Here is a 22,196-nt window from a genome sequence, read left to right as displayed (position 1 = left end):
ATGGGTGTGACTGGAAAACCCTCCTAGATTGGGCTTTGATGGCCATAAACTCAATGTTCATAGTTACAGCTCATACCAACTAGTGTTCGGGCAGAACCCTAATCTTCCCTCTGTACTGGTTGACAAGCTACCACCACTAGAAGGGACCAGTGTGAGTGCATGGATGGGACAGCACCTCTTCAAAACTACATGCAGTGACAAAAGCATTCACTGAAGCAGTGTGTTCAGAGGGCAGGGCACTGCGTCAACTGCTTCGATCCACAGATAAAAAGTGCGAGACTGGAAACAAAGTGTACTACAAACGAGTTGACTGTCAAGAGTGGAAAGGACCCAGAGTAGTCATTGGCCAAGATGGTGTGGTGATATTTGTGAGGCACGGAGGCACCAGTGTCCTGGTGCATCACTCACGATTGCTGTTGCTGAGAATCCGCCTCCTACTGAAAATGACAACGACACATTATCAGACACAAACCTATCAGATGTCGCATCCAATGATATGGAAACTGACACAGGAAATGGAGCAGAGACCTTCAACCAGGTAATATTGTTGAGGATTCAAATTGGGGCGGCAGCGTAGCCTAGTGGCTAGAGCGTTGGACTAGTAACCGGAAGGTTGCGAGTTCAAACCCCCGAGCTGACAAGGTACAAATCTGTCGTTCTGCCCCTGAACAGGCAGTTAACCCACTGTTCCCAGGCCGTCTTTGAAAATAAGAATATGTTCTTAACTGACTTACCTGGTTAAATAAAGGTTAAAAAAATTTAAAAAATGAGGAAAACGTTCAAGAGTTACATGGTGGTTCCAATCTAAAAACTGGACAAACTGTTAAATACATGGACAGAGAAAGTGGTATTCAGTCATTGGACGAGCAGGAAAATCCAAAGGAAAACACCGGAACTGGTACAGCTTGCAGTACTCTGAACCAGCTACACTTTCTGAGAGTCAGCTGAACTGTCACTTGTAGACCATCTCAGAATTGAACCAATGGAAAATCGAGAAAAGTAGAATGACATTCAAAATGATATACTTGAAACCAAGGACGTGTCATTTGACTCCGCTAAACTAGATGAGCGGAGTAATTGGAGGAAAAATTGAGTGTTTGTGGAAGTCAGGCATTGGCCAAAAATGTGACTCCTCAAGATGGGCTTGCACCCTTAAAGAATCCTTGACTGGAATTGTGTCAAAAATATGTCTAGTGGCTAGATGTTTTGATGCGCTGGCTGCTAATGGACTCCCAAAAGACTCACTGACATGCGCCTCAGAATCACTCCAATTGCTGCCGACGATGATCTGCCAGAATAAATGGAAACTTCATTCCACAGACATCAAATCTGCAGTTTTGCAGGGAACAGATCTGTCAAGGGAAATTCACATTAACTTCTGCCTAAAGCTAAGCGCGGAGGAACACTGTGGAAACTAAAAAAGTGTGTGTGTGGGGCCTGGCAGATGAATCACTCTACTGGTACAACAAAGTCGAGGCAACAAGGCTGAGTACAGGTGGGAAAATGCCACAGGTGGATCCTGCAGTCTTCTATTGGCTTGATCAAGACTGCAATGTGACTGAAGTATTTGCCTGTCATGTTGATGACTTCATCTGGGGTGGCGCAACAGACCTTTGCCACAACTGTGATTCCACACCTCAAAGCTGTTTTCTAGGTCGGCTGTGAGGATCATCATAGTTTTTATGTTGGCATAGAGTTTATTACAGTTGACTAAACTATACTGATGCAACAGGAAAGCTATGTCAAGAATCTTCAACCCATCCACATGGATACTTCAAGAGCCGTACAAAGGAATTCCCCTCTCTGTGGAATTGAAGCTGATCAATTGAGGTCAAATTCTATGGGTTGCTAGACAGAGTAGATCTCATGTAATAATTGACTGCAACTTGGCAGCCAACACAACACGCCACTGTACAAACTATCCATGGGGCAAACAAAGTTGTTCATAAACTGAAATCACAACAAGTGACTGAAGTTTCAGCATGTTGGAAAAGATTACTCTGAAACTAATTGTCTTTAGTGATGCTTCCCTAGGGAACCTTACAGATGGAGGCACACAAGGTGGTCATATAATCGTGTAAATGGAGGAAGTTTCTCACCTATCTGTTAGCAGTCAACAGAAGGGTTGTCTGAAGCACACTTGCTGAAAAAACTCTTGTTCTTGCGGATGGAATTGGCTATGCCATCTTTTTGACACATCTGTTCTCAACTAGTTTGTCACTGGCAACTTACTACTCTCACTAGTTGATGCTGTCAAGTCAACCAAGTCTGTCACAGACAAACGACTTTGTCTTGAAATTAGCACCATCGATGAACTATTTGAAACACAGAGAATCAAACAGATTCTGTGGTCAGACACAAAGGAACAGCTTGGTGGCTGTCTGACTAAAAAGCGAGCAGCCGGTCTTGTGTTTCTAAAGGCATGTAATAATGGAAAGTGGCAGCTTGAGTAATAGAAATAACAAAAATACAAAAAAATATTTAATGTTCAGGAAATCACAAGTGCAATATACCAAAACACAGTTTAACTTGTTGTTAATCCAGCCGGCGAGTCAGATTTCAAAAAGGCTTTACGGTGATAGCAAACCATGTGATTGTGAGGACAGCTCTCAGCAGACAAAACATTACAAACAGCTAGCAGCAAAGTAGATTGGTCAGAAAAGCAATAAAATGATTCACTTACGAGACTGACTCCCTGTTGCACAATAAATGTTTGTTTTATTCGATAAAGATTCTCTTTATATCCAAAAACCTCCATTTGGTTGGTGCATTTTGTTCAGTCATCCACAGGCTTGTGCAGTCACGACTGGCAGACGAAAATTCCAAATACTATCCGTGAAGTTCGTAGAAACATGTCAAATGTTTTTTATAATCAATCCTCAGGTTGTTTTTACAATAAATAATCGATAATATTTCAACCGGATTCTCGCTCATTTTTCAGAATAAAGGCCTGAAACTGTCTAAAGACTGTTCACACCTTGTGGAAGCCATAGGGAAAGGAAATCTGGTTGATATCCCTTTAAATGGAGGATAGGCTTGCAATGGAAAAGAGTAGTTCCTGGATGGATTTCTCAGGTTTTCGCCTGCCATATCAGTTCTGTTATACTCAGAGACAATATTTTGACAGTTTTGTAAACTTTTGAGTTTCCTATCCTAATCTGCCAATTATATGCATATTCTAGCTTCTGGTCCTGAGAAATAGGTAGTTTACTTTGGGCACGTTTTTTATCCAAACATCAAAACACTGCCCGCTAGCCTAAAGAGGTTTTAACAACCATATTCAAAGGTGGTGGTTGTACTACGGTTACAGTAATATACACAAGTAGCCTACTCAGTTCACATTCATGTTATAAACCTAACATTATATTTATCATTATTGTGATAATCCAGTAAATGTATTGTGAAATGTTTTTTTTTGTCCATATCACCCTGTTCAACTGCTTACTGTGCTAATGTCTCCCCCAGCTCATCCAGTTCCTAGTGACCCTGGTGCAGTCCAACAGAGTCCTGGGGATGAAGAGAAAAATGCAAGTCATTTAGAATAGCAACCTCTCATTCACTCATAGTGGTCTATTTTTATTTGTCTGACTCTTGTCTGGTCTCTCTATGGTACTACAGTCCCCTGATGCTGAACGACAGCAGCTCCGCCCACTCCATGCCCAAGTACAGCAGGCAGTACTCTCTGGAACACCTTCAGGCCTCGTCCTCTATCTCTGTGAGTTCACCTTCTCCTGGAACCTAACCTAGATTGGCACCTTCCGGTGGTAGAAATGGAACAGGCCTGCACTCTTGAAATACTGTAGTAATATCAGATGGAAAGCACTCTTCTTGTATTGTGAGTTTGGAGGGGGGGGGTCAGGCTGATTTGAATCCACAGTAATATATTTAGGCCAAATTATGCTATTGATACAGCTGTACTTTACAATGTAAGGGATTTGTAAGGCATGTTTTGTAGGCTAGTGAAGTTAACAAGAAGTGTGACGCTCCCCAGGAAAGATGAACAACTCCTATCTCAGACATGAGAATGTAGCTACTGTAAGTCACTTTTTTTTTCAGGCTCTTAACCAGCCAGAGGTAATGCATTCCGAGAGGTGTGGTTGCTGGAGCTCCACTAAGGTGTAATGTTATTTAAGCCTGTGTTACATAACTGATCTTGTTAGGATGTCAGGGCAGATTTAGTATTCTTGTGAACGTGTGTCCTACTCCCAGCCCTCGGGCTCCCCATTCACCAGTACAGGTCTCTTCACGGCGGAGTCGTCACTTAACAACGGCCCCATTATCTCAGATGTCACTGACCTGGCTCAGGCCAGCCATGTGGAGGTCACCAATGAGTGGATGGAGGAAAGGTTAGTGACTGTTAAAATTCAGGAACAACTCCTGACCCTATACCAAATATACACTAATTTAAAAAAATGCCAATTTCTCTTCCTGTCTTCAGCACGAGCCCATTGGTCCACATAAAGGAGGAGCCGTCCAGTCACATGTTGGAGGAGGTGTGTCCTGCTGAGGTTGTGATCGGGGGGGGGCAGGGATCCAGGTTGACACGCCTCTGTCCCCCATCAACTTCATCAACTCCATCCTGCAGGAGAGCAACGAGCCTAATGCGGCCCCCGCCCCCACGACCCCTACGGAGCAGAAGTGTCTCAGCCTCGCCTGTCTAGACAAGTGAGTAATCCCCAGATTATGTCACCGTGTCCAGGTTCCACTGCCAGTCTGTCCCTCAGCCCCTCCTACCGAACACCTAGCAACAGATTACCACAACGAGCCTAGTTCTCTACCCTAAAAAGTTTTTTTTTTTTTTCACTTCTTGTATTTCAAATTTGCTCAACACACTGAGGCAACAGCAAGTGATAGGAACTCCACCCGGCGCTTTTAACCGTTGGTCGTCGCGGGGTGTGTACATCGCTTACGATCCACTTGCATCACACTAGCCTTTCATTATCTTTTATATTCTGTTGTCCCATGCCAGTCGACGTCTGCAGCCAGCCTAATGCCCTAGGTTTCTCCCCATGCGCCACCATCTCTGTGTATCACGTCACATTGCATCAGGAGGATGTGCTAGCGACGCAAAGCAGCTCTCCACTGATAAATAGGGCCGCTGTTAGCACTTTATGCTAGTTTAATAAGCGCCGTCGTTCAACAAGCTCTACATAAACAAACCCACTGGCTTGTCCCGAGTGTTGTAAACATAGTTCTGTTTATTTGTTGCATTTCATCTTGGCTTTTTAGTTGTAGGATCCTGGCTGTTGCTACTAACGGTACATAATAAACTGCTCAATGTTTAATCAAACTAATGCATACTGGATATCTTAATCTACTCTATCTTTATGTAGATGGGTTTACGATATATTAGCGGTGCTGTTCATCTCTCACTCAAACATCCTCATTCTCTTTTTACCTCTACTTTTTTTTTGGAGGGGGGGGTGGGGGGGGGGTTGTTGTCTGTCAATGACTTGTACAGTTTCGGTGTCACTGCTGAAATGAAAGTGTTTGTTTTATTGAAATCGTACTCTGATAAAATACATGTATCCTAGACTGTCTGTACATTTTAATTTTTTATTACAGGATTCCTTTTTTAAACCAGCTGTGAATTCTGTTCCTGTGCCCCCAATGCCCATTATTTTAATTTTCAGCCAATGAGAAGCCGCGTAGCCTATGTAATCCCCACCCCTGGGCTTTAGTCAACCTATGGGGTGCCGTGTGTAGTAGTATGCTCTCCTCTTTCCAGCTGTTGTTCTTTTATCTTTTCAGTTCTACACAGAAGTCAGAGGTCTCCCGCCTCTTCCCCTGCCCCTCCTCGTCTCTACACCTCAGACCTATCCCAGGGTTAGCATTTCAGTTGGCCCACAAACACTGTTGTTGTCATCTCCCAGAATGTTTGATTGACGCAGCTGTACCTGGCATTGCCACCAGCAACAAGCCCAGAAAACGAACTGTCAAACCTGTGTGGTCTGTAGTAAGATAAATAAACATCGTGATTTGTGTATCAATTTAGCAAATATATATTGAATCATTATTGAGGCTTGTTTCATTTCTACTAGTTTACCATATCCCTGACGTAACAACCTTTTCCCTGGGTCTACAAGCGGATCGTGCTTCTCAGTATTTGGAACCAACTTGTGTCATTGATTATTAACAATGTTTTGAACACACATGGGCTTGAAAAATGGCTGATTTAGCATGGTTTGTCCAAATGTTAATCTAACTGCATACGGCTCAACCGCATAGGCAACCCTCCATTTAGGTCAAACGGCAATCATTCTGTGAGTGGTTTTAATGTGACAGGCCCAGTGAACTATAGGCAAACCATTCCACTTTCTGGGCATCAGGTTCACAACTCAGTGATTGTGTGGCCCACTCATTGCTTTTCCAATGGCTTCTGCAGCTCAAATGAAACGAGTTGTTGGTTGATTTGACTACCATTTGTTTTAAGCAGCTAATTTGCTTTAATGCGTGTGCTTAGTCAGGGAGATGTTCAATGATGAATATGAACCATGTTGATTTCTCTTTTTGGTGTAGGAGTGAGCTCAGTGACCATTTGGACAGCATCGACAATGGCCTGGAAAACCTCCAGACTATCCTGAATGCACAGTCCATCAATTTTGAGTCCTCACCCTTCTTTGAAGTAAGTTTAGCCTTTTTCTTAGCCTGATCCCAGATCTGTTTGTGGGACCAGATCGACATCGGGCTACTATATTCTGTCCCAACAACAGTATGCGGGGGCGTTTCCTATGTGGAACACTAACTGGTCAGATTAGATATTTGTCGCTGCTGGGCAATTCTAGGTGTGTTTTTAAAGGGACGGTGGCTTTGTGAAAGATGATGCTAGGTGGTCAACCTGGTGTGAGTGAGGACAATGACTAGATGAAACCAACAAGAGTTAGTTATGGTTAATGTCTATTTTCTAATTCCTCTGGTGTCTTGTTTTTGTTAATCTGCTTCATCTGAACCCCATGGGATAATAATGTTTTCTACCACTACTTGTCTTTCAGTTCTTCAGTTCTTCCCTGCCTGGCTCTGAATTCGACCTGGAGAGCCTTGACAGTGTAAGTTAGACAGAATCAAAATCGCCTTTATTCGCCAAATACATTTGCATGTACAGGAATTTGACTCTGTGAAATGGTGCTGCGACAATGAACAGAGTATACAGACATAATTTACACAATCTACTTTATGTACACAATGAACATCAGGCTAAAATCTACAGACAACACTATAAGCTGCATTATGAGTTGCGCATATAGATGTATACATGGTGTACAAAACATTATGACCACCTGCTCTTTCCATGACAGACTGACCAGGTGAAAGCTATGATCCCTTATTGATGTCACTTCAATCAGTGTAGATGAAGAGGAGGAGACAGGTTGAAGATGGATTTTTAAGCATTGAGATAATTTAGACATGGATTGTGTATGTGTGCCATTCAGAGGGTGAATGGGCAAGACAAATTACGTGCCTTTGAACAGGGTATGGTAGTAGATTCCAGGCACACTGATTTGTGTTTAGAATTGCAATGCTGCTGGGTTTTTCACGCTCAACAGTTTCCTGTGTGTATCAAGAATGGTCCACCACCCAAAAGACTTCCAGCCATCTTGACACAACTATGAAAAGCATTGGAGTCAACATGAGCCAGCATCCCTATGGAATGCTTTAGACGCCTTGTGGAGTCCATGCCCTGTCAAATTTAGGCTGTTCTGTGGGAAAAACGCGGGGGTGCAACTCAATATTAGCATGGTTCTTCAAATTTGACTGTGTAAATAAAGCACTTTACAGCATGGTAAATAAGGTTCAGGGCAAAGGGCATGATAGCTTGGTGTTCATTGTGTACGTACAATCTGGATTGGATCAATTCTGAGCGCAAAGAACAATGTGCAGTTCCTTGAATGTTTTTATTGACCTTTTTATTTAACTAGACAAGTCAGTTGAGAACAAATTCTTATTTACCATGACTGGTTACCCCAGCCAAACCGCCCTATGGGACTCCCGATCACAACCGGGATCGAACCAGGGTCTGTAGTGCCAGGGTCTAGCTGAGATGCAGTGCCTTACACCACTGCGCTACTCAGGATGCATAGTCAGTGGATGAATAGTAAACTGTACTCCATGAATGAGAAGATCACTGTGGGCCGGTTGGTAAGGGCCACTATAGAAGGGAAGAACCTGTTCGGGTGGTGGGAGGTTTTGGTTGTGATTGACCTGAGGTGGTGGAAGAGGTATGGATATAGACCCTCTGCTTTGGCAGGGTAAGAGGATTGTGTCTTTAGCTGTTTACTGCTTTTGTTTTGTTCATGAAATAAGTTAGTCTCACTGTGGCCCCCGTTGTTCTAGATCCAGGACTTGCTTTCATCGGATCCACCTAAAGGGGCTGATAGAAGTGACAACTACACCGGTAAGAACTCCTAATATACTTGTATATCATGCTGAATATCCATTTCATTTTGATGTGATGTTTTATGGGAGTGACCGTGTGCTGCTAGTACTGCCGCTGCCACTTCTGCTGCTGCTGCTAGTACTGCTGCTGCCACTTCTACTGCTGCTGCCACTTCTACTGCTGCTGCCACTTCTACTACTGCTGCCACTTCTACTACTGCTGCCACTCTACTACTGCTGCCACTTCTGCTGCTGCTGCTAGTACTGCTGCTGCCACTTCTACTACTGCTGCCACCGCTGCTGCCACTTCTACTACTGCTGCCACTTCTGCTGCTGCTGCTAGTACTGCTGCTGCTGCTGCCACTGCTGCTACTACTGCTGCCACTTCTGCTGCTGCTGCTAGTACTGCTGCTGCCACTTCTACTTGCTGCTGCTGATAGTACTGCTGCTGCCACTTCTGCTGCCACTACTACTGCTGCCACTTCTGCTGCTGCTGATAGTACTGCTGCTGCCACTTCTACTACTGCTGCCACTTCTGCTGCTGCTGATACTGCTGCTGCCACTTACTACTGCTGCCACTTCTACTGCTGCTGATAGTACCGCTGCTGCCACTTCTACTACTGCTGCCACTTCTGCTGCTGCTGATAGCTGCTGCTGCCACTTCTATTGCTACTGCTGCCACTTCTACTACTGCTACTCCTGCTGCCACTTCTACTGCTGCTGCTAGTACCGCTGCTGCCACTTCTGCTGCTGATAGTACCGCTGCTGCCACTTCTACTGCTGCTGCTGCTGATAGTACCGCTGCTGCTGCTGCCACTTCTGATTGCTGCTGCTGATAGTACTGCTGCTGCCACTTCTACTGCTGATAGTACCGCTGCTGCCACTTCTACTGCTGCTGCTGCTGCTGATAGTACCGCTGCTGCCACTTCTACTGCTGATAGTACCGCTGCTGCCACTTCTACTGCTGCTGATAGTACCGCTGCTGCCACTTCTACTGCTGATAGTTCTACTTCTGCTGCTGATAGTACTGCTGCCACTTCTACTGCTGCTGATAGTGCCACTGATAGTGCTGCTGCCACTTCTGCTGCTGCTACTGCTGCCACTTCTACTACTGCTGATAGTACCGCTGCTGCCACTTCTACTGCTGCTGATAGTACCGCTGCTGCTGCTGCTGATAGTACCGCTGCTGCCACTTCTACTGCTACTGCTGCCACTTCTGCTGCTTACCGCTGCTGCTGCTGCTGATAGTACTACTGCTGCTGCTGCCACTACTGCTGCTGATAGTACCGCTGCTGCCACTGCTGCTGACCGCTGCTACTGCTGCTGATAGTACCGCTGCTGCCACTTCTGCTGCTGATAGTACCGCTGCTGCCACTTCTACTGCTGCTGATAGTACCGCTGCTGCCACTTCTACTGCTGCTGATAGTACCGCTGCTGCCACTTCTGCTGCTGATAGTACCGCCTGCTGCTGATAGTACCGCTGCTGCCACTTCTACTGCTGCTGATAGTACCGCTGCTGCCACTTCTCTGCTGCTGATAGTACCGCTGCTGCCACTTCTACTGCTGATAGTACCGCTGCTGCCACTTCTACTGCTGATAGTACCGCTGCTGCCACTTCTGCTGCCACTTCTGCTGCTGATAGTACCGCTGCTGCCACTTCTACTGCTGCTGATAGTACCGCTGCTGCCACTTCTGCTGCTGATAGTGCCACTTCCTGCTGCTGATGCTGCCACTTCTACTGCTGATAGTACCGCTGCTGCCACTTCTACTGCTGCTGATAGTACCGCTGCTGCCACTTCTACTGCTGCTGATAGTACTTCTGCTGCTGCGCTGCTGCCACTTCTACCGCTGCTGCCATAGTACCGCTGCTGCCACCGCTGCTGCCACTTCTACTGCTGATAGTACCGCTGCTGCCACTTCTGCTGCTGATAGTACCGCTGCTGCCACTTCTCTACTGCTGATACCGCTGCTGCCAGTACCTGCTACCGCTGCTGCCACTTCTGCTGCTGATAGTACCGCTGCTGCCACTTCTGCTGCTGATAGTACCGCTGCTGCCACTTCTGCTGCTGATAGTACCGCTGCTGCCACTTCTGCTGCTGATAGTACCGCTGCTGCCACTTCTACTGCTGATAGTACCGCTGCTGCCACTTCTGCTGCTGATAGTACCGCTGCTGCCACTTCTACTGCTGCTGATAGTACCGCTGCTGCCACTTCTACTGCTGCTGATAGTACCGCTGCTGCCACTTCTACTGCTGCTGATAGTACCGCTGCTGCCACTTCTACTGCTGCTGATACTGCTGCTGACCGCTGCTGCCACTGCTGATAGTACCGCTGCTGCCACTTCTACTGCTGCTGATAGTACCGCTGCTGCCACTTCTGCTGCTGATAGTACCGCTGCTGCCACTTCTACTGCTGCTGATAGTGCCACCTGCTGATAGTACCGCTGCTGCCACTTCTGCTACTGCTGATAGCTGCCACTTCTGCTGCTGATAGTACCGCTGCTGCCACTTCTACTGCTGATAGTACCGCTGCTGCCACTTCTACTGCTGATAGTACCGCTGCTGCCACTTCTACTGCTGCTGATAGTACCGCTGCTGCCACTTCTGCTGCTGATAGTACCGCTGCTGCCACTTCTACTGCTGCTGATAGTACCGCTGCTGCCACTTCTACTGCTGCTGCCACTTCTACTGCTGCTGATAGTACCGCTGCTGCCACTTCTACTGCTGCTGATAGTACCGCTGCTGCCACTTCTACTGCTGCTGATAGTTGCCACTTCTACTGCTGCTGATAGTACCGCTGCTGCCACTGCTGCTACTGCTGCTGATACCGCTGCTGCCACTTCTACTGCTGATAGTACCGCTGCTGCCACTTCTACTGCTGCTGATAGTACCGCTGCTGCCACTTCTACTGCTGCTGATAGTACTGCTGCTGCCACTTCTACTGCTGCTGATAGTACCGCTGCTGCCACTTCTACTACTGCTGCCACTTCTACTGCTGCTGATAGTACCGCTGCTGCCACTTCTACTGCTGCTGATAGTACCACCACTTCTACTGCTGCTGATAGTACCGCTGCTGCCACTTCTACTGCTGCTGATACCACTTCTACTGCTGCTGATAGTACCGCTGCTGCCACTTCTACTGCTGCTGATACTACCGCTGCTGCTACTACCATCATGGAGTCAAATTCAACACCATTTGATCCCACCCCCATTTTAGTCAACTACTCTGGTTTCAGTTTAGTGTTTTTAATAAACTCATGTCATTTTAGATTTTTCTGTGTTTTGAATAATCAACTCAATTGGAGTACATTTCCACTTTAGTAGATTACCTTTTTTAACACTGTAGGGAGTAAAGCCTAATTAGCATATTTCCCACTGCTATTTGAATGAATGCATTTTTTTCACCTTTATTTAACCAGGTAGGCAAGTTGAGAACAAGTTCTCATTTACAATTGCGACCTGGCCAAGATAAAGCAAAGCAGTTCGACACATACAACAACACAGAGTTACACATGGAGTAAAACAAACATACAGTCAATAATACAGTATAAACAAGTCTGAGTGATCAGGTTACCACCAATTACTGTGACATCTAATTCCTTATGGAATCCAACCAGAAGGACATCAAACAATTGTAACTTTACATCCACCACAACCGGCTGTCAGTGATTGCCAGACTGAAAGGTGTAAATTTAAATGACTACCTAGAACAGGTATACTAACGGCTGCAATAATTCCAACCACTTAAAAATTGGGTTAGTTTAGAAAAATGTGTATATATATATCTTTGTATACCATAAGGTTAATAATGATCAATGATCAAAAACAAACCATTTAAAAACAATCTACCTGCAAAAGAGCATGCTGGGAATTTGCTCCCAACATTTCCTGGTTGCTAAAAATTCTCAACTGTTCACCTAATTTAAGTTTGTGACAGAACAAGTAGTGCAGAGAATCATTGTATCATTTAAACCACTGTGAAATGTTTTCAATAACCAAAAATATTGTATTATCAGCTGTTTGAAGCTGAGGAAAAACCCTTCAGCTGTGAAAAATGAAACTTAAGAATGGGAAGCAGGCAAATGAAACTTAAGAATGGGAAGCAGGCAAATGAAACGTGTAGAATGGTGGTGCCGCTTCTCCGAGTTGCTTTAAATGAGAGACTGATGTATAACTCACATTTCTATCTGCATTTGGTCAGGTCGCCCAAAAAGCAACAACATACTACATACTGCCAAACGGTTGAATCAACTCTGAAAATGTGCAGCTTAAACTTATTGCTGTATTCTCCAAAGATGTGTAAAGGGGCTGTGGATACTCACCCCATGGATATCTCTCCCTGTCTCTGGTTACTCTTATGGAGTTAAACGTACTCCTCTCAATCAACTCCAATTATCAACACTAACTCCAGCAAGCGTATCACTGTCAAGGGATTACGTTAACTCCAGTAGTCAATAAAATAAACTACACTGTGCTTCCAATTTTCCTTGATTTGTATTATACAATGCTCAGCCATTATATTTAATTATGCTTAGTTTCCTTTGCAAAAAATAATGATGATCTCATGTGTTTTTATATGTTGATTAAAGCAGGGAAGCAGCTTGTCCAGTACACCACCCAGCCAATGCTACTGACTGACCCATTGACCAATGAGAACGGGGGGGCGGACCTCCCCACTCTGCTGGAGGGGGACTTGTATTTCAGCCAGGACCCTGAAGAGGAACCTACCATCTCACTCACCTCTGACATAGCAGCAGCAGACAAGCAAATTATCCTGAAGAAACTTTATAAAAAGGGATGTACTAGTATGTTTAATTTTATTTTGTCGTGTTCATGTGCAGATGACGACAAATCAACTCGGTTGAATCCAAATGATGGTTTTTCACTATTCTCTGGGCTATTGAGCTTCATTCATTTCAAGGCTTAAACTTCCTAGTGAAAGAATTTTGCTTTAGATTAATCGAAACAGAAGTTCGATTTGATTACTGCAATGGTTTGTTCAGCTCTTGGAAATTACTTCCAGGGTTGAATTATCTGTGGTCTTATTGGCGGGCCTTAAATAAAACTCCCTAAAAGCTTAATCATTACCAGGTCAAGTTTTAAGCATTGATCACCAAGTTCCTTTAATGAATAAAAGTGGAAGTATTCAGAATAATTGTTGTAACACAGGGCATAGATCCATTACATTACTGTTTCTAGGGAAAAAACACTAATCTTTTTGTTTCAATTTTTTCTGTAGAGGGGGGGTATTTTCTTTTACCTATTGATATAATGGTAGTACCTTTATAATTTTAAGTGTTTTTAAATATTTGTACTGCACCATTATCTTGATATCTTGTGTTTTCTTTGACATGTTTTCATTGCATAATTCATAATGGAATGCTTTTGGTATTTCAGCACTTTTAAAGTTATTGAAGTTTTAATGATAGAATCCTTTAGTTGCTACATCTAAGCATTCTAGAAGAATATAACTTAGAAATGCCTCATGAGCTTAGTTCAACTGCCGTTCCCCATCAGAACCCCAAATTAAAATCTTGTTTTGTTTGTAAACAATGTATACTGAACCAAAATATAAATGCAACCGTTTCAAAGATTTCATTGGTTGCAGTTCATAAAAGGGAGCCACTCAATTGGAATTAATTAGGCCTTAATCTAAGGATTTCACATGACTGGGCAGGGGTGTAGCCGTGAATGGGCCTTGGAGAGTGTAGAGGCCCACCAGAATACATTTTTCCCCCAAAAGGGCTTTATTAGACAGAAATACTCCTTAGTTTCATCGGCTGTCTGGGGGACTGGTCTCAGACAAGAAGCCAGACGTAGAGGTCCTGGGCTAGCCTGGTTACACGTGGTCTGCTTTAGTGAGGCCGGTTGTACGTACTGCCAAATTCTCTAAAATTACTTTGGAGGTGGCTTATGGTACAGAAATTAACATTCAATTTTCTTGCAGAAGCTCTGGTGGACATTCCTGCATTCAGCATGCCAATTGCAGACTCCCTTAAAACTTGTGGCATTGTGTTGTGACAACTGCCCATGTTAAAGTGGCATTTTATCACCAGCACAAGTTGGACATGTATAATGTTCATGCTGTTTAAGCAGCTTCTTGATATTCAACACCTGTCAGGTGGATGGAATATCTTGGCAATTTAGAAATACAGGGATGTAAACAAATTTGTGCAGAAAATGAGAAAAATAAGCTTTTTGTGTTATATGGAACATTTCTGGGAAATGTAATCTCATTCAACATGGGACCAACTCTTTACATATTGTGTTTATATTGTTGTTCAGTGTAAATGTAAACAAACACTATATAGCCTCAAAACATGGTTGGGTTGTGTTTCGGGGGATGCATGGCTCTCGACCTTTGACTCCCGAGTCCGTACGGGAGTCACAGCAATGAGACTGTAATTACCAATTGGATACCACGAAATTGGGGGGAATAACTTAATTGGGATCTCTAATTGGGGTCCTTGCATCTTCAGCTCTATGATGTTGAGAGGTTACATTTCTCTAGGCCTATACCTCAGCATTTTACCAATACAGAATCTGTGGGAGGGTGGGGGGGGCTTTATTGTTTTGATTAAGGACTCTAGCTTTAAAGTGTATATACACCCACTGGCCAGTTTATTAGGTACATCCATCTAATACCTTGGTCGGACCATGCGAGCCCCAACAGCACACCTGATTCAACTTGCCAACTAACCATCAAGTCCTCTGTGTTGAATCAGGTGAGATTCTCTGGAGCAAACGTGTGCTGTTGGTGGTACTGGAGTTGGGGAACACTGTTCTAGTGCAGGGAATCAGCAGTGCAGTTCTAGGGCAAATACCAAAACAGGGGGGGGGGGGTTCAGGAATGCGTTTGAACCCTGTTTTAGTGGATAACCCTTTTGTTCACAGCAAGTATTCATGTCTTGAAATCAAATCCATCGAATTAAGACTGCTTTTAGGACCCTTTCTGTCTATGACGAGACGGACATAATATCCCAGAGTGAATTATTTGCGAGCCAGCACATCCCATTGTGAGTTGCTTTTTGGAAAATAGTTTAACTTAAGGCAGGATTACATGTTTATCCTCCCTCAATGTCTACTCAGTCATATGGTCCTCATTTGGAAGCCTGTTTCCTTCAGGCTTTCTTCTTTTTTTTTGTCAAATCCTTTTCTAGGAAAACAATTAAATCTTGGTTCAAGTGTGAGGAACTTTGTTAAATGTTACTTTTACTGCCCCCGGAGGTCATTGAGTTTGTTCAAACTAGTTTGTTTTTTTGATTAATGCCCATTGAAACGGAGAAGGGGGAATTATTGGAGTGTATTGATGTGCGGAATTTTGTGTTAAGAACTTTTACCAATTTTACCGTAGCACAATGTCACAGCCGGAGAATCCCAAATTACGCATGAGAACAATATTTTGTATATGATATGTTTCAAATAAAATAAATGAATTGTACATTATCTGCTGCATTTAAGGTGATACTGTAGTTGCAATTGATTGAGTAATCTGTTGAACAGGCAATTGGAGAACAAACAGTGCTCCCCCTTCAGAACATGAAAAATATGGTTACAGTTTAATGGTCAAAAATAGATGTTACTTTTAATGTAGAGTTTACTTTCAAGTAACATACATTTAGCAATGTACCGTTTCTGACAGTGGAGATGAATATTTCTCACATTTTCTATAATCGGAAGTACAGTAATTGCTGAAATTCCGAAATAACAAACCTTCATAAAGATTGAGTATATTGTTTGAGCTTTTGTACAATTTTCACAGGGATTAAAACACTGATGATCTGTATTCATCTGAATCAGTTTTTGGTAGCCTCTTGTCTTTCTCGTTTATGCAACGAGTAAAATACAACGTACAGGATAACTTGTATATAATTGCGCAAAAAGTTTACATACAGTGTAATCTTTAAGTTTAAATAGACCAACACAAACAACTAGATTTGCCAGTGGGCTTGATCACTGTCTCTCTCTGCCCTGCCGACTGGTCAGTACACTGAAATCTGTAGCGTAGAAACTTGACACAAGGTTTCATACGGAAGTCAGCAGGTGTCCTCCAGTTCCACATTTTCTGCACCTTCAGAAGTGAAGATACATTTTAGTCTGACTGACACCTGCAATTCAACTACCTTCAAATGCTGATTAAAGGAATAATTCAACCAAACAATAAAATCACATATTTCTTTCATTACCCTGTAAAAGCAATCTATGGACAAGACAGCAAACTATCAGGGCCCGCCACCAAAACCTGCGGACTCTCCTTCACTGCAGTCGGTGTGAGTAAAACATTTAAACGTGTAAACCCTCGCAAGGCTGCAGGCCCAGATGGCATCCCCGGCCGTGTCCTCAGAGAGCATGCGCAGACCAGCTGACTGGTGTGTTTATAGACATATTCAATCAATCCTTATCCCAATCTGCTGTCCCCACATGCTTATCCCAATCTGCTGGCCACCATTGTTCCTGTTCCCAAGAAAGCTAAGGTAACTGAGCTTAATGATATGCATATATTAGAAACTGAGACTGAGGAGCAGCCCATTTACTTTTGGCAATTTATTAATCCAAGCTACTCAATACTTCCCCCCCAGCCATAAGAAGATTTAACAAACTATAGTTTTGGCAAGTTGGTCATTTTGTTGACATAATTGTTTACAGACAGATTATTTCACGTATAATTAACTGTATCACAATTCCAGTGGGTCAGAAGTTTACGTACACTAAGTTGACTGTACCTTTTAAACAGCTTGGAAAATTCCAGAAAATTATGTCATGGCTTTAGATGCTTCTGATAGGCTAATTGACATAATTTGAGTCAATTGGAGGTGTACCTGTGGATGTATTTCAAGGCTTACCTTCACACTCAGTGCCTCTTCGCTTCACATCATGGGAAAATCAAAAGAAATCAGCCAAGACCTCAGAAACAAAAATGTAGACCTCCACAAGTCTGGTTCAGCCTTGGGAGCAATTTCCAAACACCTGAAGGTACTATATTCATCTGTACAAACAATAGTACACACGTATAAACACCATGGGACCACGCAGCCGTCATACCGCTCAGGCAGGAGAAGCGTTCTGTCTCCTAGAGATGAACGTACTTTGGTTATGAAAAGTGCAAATCAATCTCAGAATAACAGCAAAGGACCTTGTGAAGATGCTGGAGGAAACAGGTACAAAAGTGTCTATATCCACAGTAAATTGAGTCCTATATCGACATAACCTGAAAGGCCCATCAGCAAGGATGAAGTCATTGCTCAAAAACCACCATAAAAAAGCCAGACTACGGTTTGCAACTGCACAATGGGGACAAAGATCATACTTTTTGGAGAAATGTCCTCTGGTCTGATGACACAAAAATATAACTGTTTGGACATAATGACCATCGTTACGTTTGGAGGAAAAAGGGGGAGGTTTGCAAGCCAAAGAACACCATCCCAACTGTGAAGCACAGGGGTGGCAGCATCATGTTGTGGGGGTGTTTTGCTGCAGGTGGGACTGGTGCACTTAACAAAATAGATGGCATCATGAGGATGGAAAATTATGTGGATATATTGAAGCAATATCAGTCAGGAAGTTAAAGCTTGGTTGCAAATGGGTCTTCCAAATGGACAATGTCCCCAAGCATACTTCCAAAGTTGTGGCAAAATGGCTTAAGGACTCCACCCACCATACTTCCAAATGACTTAAGGACAACAAAGTCAAGGTATTGGAGTGGCCATCACAAAGCCCTGACCTCAATCCTATAGAACATTTGTGGGCAGAACTGAAAAAGCGAGCAAGGAGGCCTACAAACCTGACTCAGTTACAACAGTTCGTTCAGGAGGAATGGGTTAAATTTCACCCAACTTATTGTGGGAAGCTTGTGGAAGGCTACCCGAAACATTTGACCCAAGTTTTAAACAATTCAAGGCAGTGCTTCCAAATACTAATTTAGTGTATGTAAACTTCTGACCCACTGGGAATGTGATGAAAGAAATAAAAGCTTAAATAAATCATTCTCTCTACTATTTTTCTGACATTTAACATTCTTAAAATAAAGTGATGATCCTAACTGACCTAAGACAGGTCCTTTGTACTAGGATTAAATGTCAGGAATTGTGAAAAACAGAGTTTAAATGTATTTGGCTAAGGTGTATGTAAACTTCCGACTTCAACTATATATGAGACAGCAAACACATTGGCCACTTTCATATAAATTGGCATTGTTTACATTGTTACCAAGCAACGCACTACTACAACTACTAGTCTTACCACCTAACTCGTCATAGATGATTTTAAAGTTACTTTTGATTTGTTTTATCCACTAATGTTTAATGAATGGTTCAAACAAGAAGAGGAGGAGGAGGACTTTTGCTATAGACAACTTTGAAAGAAAAGGAGAAAATGAAGAAGCTAGCTACATCAAGACAAACCAACTGGGCAGTGAAGTGCTCTCTGGAATGGCTGTTAGAAACGGGGATAAACATCAATCTGGCAACTGTTTCAAAACAGGAGAAGGGTAATATTCTCTGGAATGTCTAGCCACCTACTAAATAAGGTGTGGTTTGATTTGCAGTTGCGCTTTGGCCGAAGTGGCAAAGAAGGAAATCGCAAACTGCAGCCAGACTCATTTGTAATGAAAAATTGTTTTAAAAAATGAAGAAATGAAGAACCACAACAATCTAATGGAAAGAGACAGAGAGAATCGTTGTAGCTGTGTGTATGAGTCCCTAGGGAAAGAGCTCTGCCCCATGGAAATGTGCAATTCAGTATCGAAAATACATAGCAGTCACTGATGTGACATTGTGGTTTCTAATCTGATCTGTTGTATCAATGTCTTTGCTACAATGTGTCAGCGCTGTTTTCAGAACCATGGACAGCGTTCCTAATATATAATAATAATAATATGCCATTTAGCAGACACTTTTATCCAAAGCGACTTACAGTCATGTGTGCATACATTCTACGTATGGGTGGTCCCGGGGATCAAACCCACTACCCTGGCGTTACAAGCGCCATGCTCTACCAACTGAGCTACAGAAGGACCATAGAAACCAAGGTTCTGGAACTATTACATTTTTTTTTTTAATTTTGCCTTTATTTAACCAGGCAAGGCAGTTAAGAACACATTCTTATTTTCAATGACAGCCTAGGAACAGTGGGTTAACTGCCTGTTCAGGGGCAGAACGACAGATTTGTACCTTGTCAGCTCGGGGGTTTGAACTCGCAACCTTCCAACGCTCTAACCACCAGGCTACCCTGCCACCACAGCCAGCTCTGGGGTAGTTTTGCTTTATATGGCAGTTAATACGAATAGCGCTAACGACAATAGAACGCCTAAATGTCACTTGACAACAAGTCTTAGTGAATGTAGCATCACGTTTTGTTGAAAAATGGATGGTTTTGAAAATAATCTTGTTTTTTAATGCTGGTAACCTGTTGTATAAAACCAATAATACACTCATGTCCATGTGTTATGGCATTTTTTTATCATGGCTGTGATATGGTCATAGCCACGAGGTGAAGCTGTGAGGCTGTATGTAGTGAATGATACCTGCAGGCTGGATGTAGTGAATGATACCTGCAGGCTGTATGTAGTGGATGATACCTGCAGGCTGGATGTAGTGAATGATACCTGCAGGCTGGATGTAGTGAATGATACCTGCAGGCTGTATGTAGTGAATGATACCTGCAGGCTGGATGTAGTGAATGATACCTGCAGGCTGTATGTAGTGGATGAGTCTCATATATGATGAAGAGAGTGGAGCTCCCTCCTGCTTGTTCCATTGAGCCTATAAGGTAAACACATTGAATATGATATGAAGTTAATCTGCAAGGGACCATTGAGATATGCTTATACAAATACACTGCTCCAAAAAATAAAGGGAACACCTAAACAACACAATGTAACTCCAAGTCAATCACACTTCTGTGAAATCAAACTGTCCACTTAGGAAGCAACACTGATTGACAATACATTTCACATGCTGTTGTGCAAATGGAATTGACAACAAGTGGAAATTATAGGCAATTAGCAAGACACCCCCAATAAAGGAGTGGTTCTGCAGGTGGTGACCACAGACCATTTCTCAGTTTTTATGCTTCCTGGCTGATGTTTTGGTCACTTTTGAATGCTGACGGTGCTTTCACTCTAGTGGTAGCATGAGACGGAGTCTACAACCCACACAAGTGGCTCAGGTAGTGCAGCTCATCCAGGATGGCACATCAATGTGAGCTGTGGCAAGAAGGTTTGCTGTGTCTGTCAGCGTAGTGTCCAGAGCATGGAGGCGCTACCAGGAGACAGGCCAGTACATCAGGAGACGTGGAGGAGGCCGTAGGAGATCAACAACCCAGCAGCAGGACCGCTACCTCCGCCTTTGTGCAAGAAGGAGCACTGTCAGAGCCCTGCAAAATGACCTCCAGTAGGCCACAAATGTGCATGTGTCTGCTCAAACGGTCAGAAACAGATTCCATGAGGGCCCGATGTCCACAGGTGGGGGTTGTGCTTACAGCCCAACACCGTGCAGGACGTTTGGCATTTGCCAGAGAACACTAAGATTGGCAAATTCGCCACTGGCGCCCTGTGCTCTTCACAGATGAATGCAGGTTCACACTGAGCACGTGACAGATGAGACAGAGTCTGGAGACACTGTGGAGAACGTTCTGCTGCCTGCAACATCCTCCAGCATGACCGGTTTTGCAGTGGGTCAGTCATGGTGTGGGGTGGCATTTCTTTGGGGGACCGCACAGCCCTCCATGTGCTTGCTAGAGGTAGTCTGACTGCCATTAGGTACCGAGATGAGATCCTCAGACCCCTTGTGAGACCATATGCTGGTGCGGTTGGCCCTGGGTTCCTCCTAATGCAAGACAATGCTCATGTGGCTGGAGTGTGTCAGCAGTTCCTGCAAGAGGAAGTCATTGATGCTATGGACTGGCCCGCCCGTTCCCCAGACCTGAATCCAATTGAGCACATCTGGGACATCATGTCTCGCTCCATCCACCAACGTCCTGTTGCACCACAGACTGTCCAGGAGTTGGCGGATGCTTTAGTCCAGGTCTGGGAGGAGATCCCTCAGGAGACCACCACCACCTCATCAGGAGCATGTCCAGGCGTTGTAGGGAGGTCATACAGGTACGTGGAGGCCAGGCACACTACTGGGCCTCATTTTGACTTGTTTTAAGGACATTACATCAAAGTTGGATCAGCATGTAGTGTGTGGTATTCCACTTTAATTTTGAGTGTGACTCCAAATCCAGACCTCCATGGGTTGATAAATTTGATTTCCATTGATAATTATTGTCAGCACATTCAACTATGTAAAGAAAAAAGTATTTAATAAGAATATTTCATTCATTCAGATCTAGGATGTGTTATTTTAGTGTTGCATTTAGACAGATATGACTTATTCCTGGGTGGACAACCCCTGTTTCTGAGTGGAAAACTCCTGTTTCTGGGTGGACAACCCCTGTTCCTGGATGGACAACCACTGTTCTTGGGTGGACAACCCCTGTTACTGAGAAGACAACCACTGTTCTTGGGTGGACAACCACTGTTCTTGGGTGGACAAGCCCTGTTCTTGGGTGGACAACCACTGTTCTTGGGTGGACAACCACTGTTCCTAAAATAAGTTTCTGATTCCTTTTGGTCTACTGTCAATACAATTTATCCAGGATTTATGTAATGCATTATTGGACTATTGTTATAGAGGTGTAATGCTGAGCAGATCTAATTGAACCAAGGCAAGGCAGAGAGATTTCCTAGGGCTTGCACGTGTGACACTGAACTGGCATGACTCCCTGCACTTACTAAGAGATTGTTAGTTCAATCTCTTGAATAGAGGCAAACCACAGCCATTC

General features: G+C 43.7%; 1 protein-coding gene across 1 annotated transcript in view; it reads left to right on the top strand.

Annotated features, from left to right (window-relative positions):
* Positions 1-15,818, top strand: part of LOC124013065 (heat shock factor protein 1-like) — a 29,401-nt gene extending 13,583 nt beyond the window's left edge. Inside the window, 9 exon segments of the mRNA XM_046327209.1 lie at positions 3,466-3,527; positions 3,619-3,715; positions 4,210-4,346; positions 4,439-4,518; positions 4,521-4,665; positions 6,520-6,625; positions 6,993-7,046; positions 8,332-8,392; positions 12,962-15,818. Coding sequence (XP_046183165.1) covers positions 3,466-3,527; positions 3,619-3,715; positions 4,210-4,346; positions 4,439-4,518; positions 4,521-4,665; positions 6,520-6,625; positions 6,993-7,046; positions 8,332-8,392; positions 12,962-13,299 — 1,080 coding nt within the window. The 3' untranslated portion in view covers positions 13,300-15,818.
* The last annotated feature ends 6,378 nt before the right edge of the window (positions 15,819-22,196 follow it).

The sequence above is a fragment of the Oncorhynchus gorbuscha genome, linkage group LG24 (assembly GCF_021184085.1).
Source record: "Oncorhynchus gorbuscha isolate QuinsamMale2020 ecotype Even-year linkage group LG24, OgorEven_v1.0, whole genome shotgun sequence".
Taxonomy (NCBI): Eukaryota; Metazoa; Chordata; class Actinopteri; order Salmoniformes; family Salmonidae; genus Oncorhynchus; species Oncorhynchus gorbuscha.
This window is presented reverse-complemented; position numbering and strand designations above follow the sequence as displayed.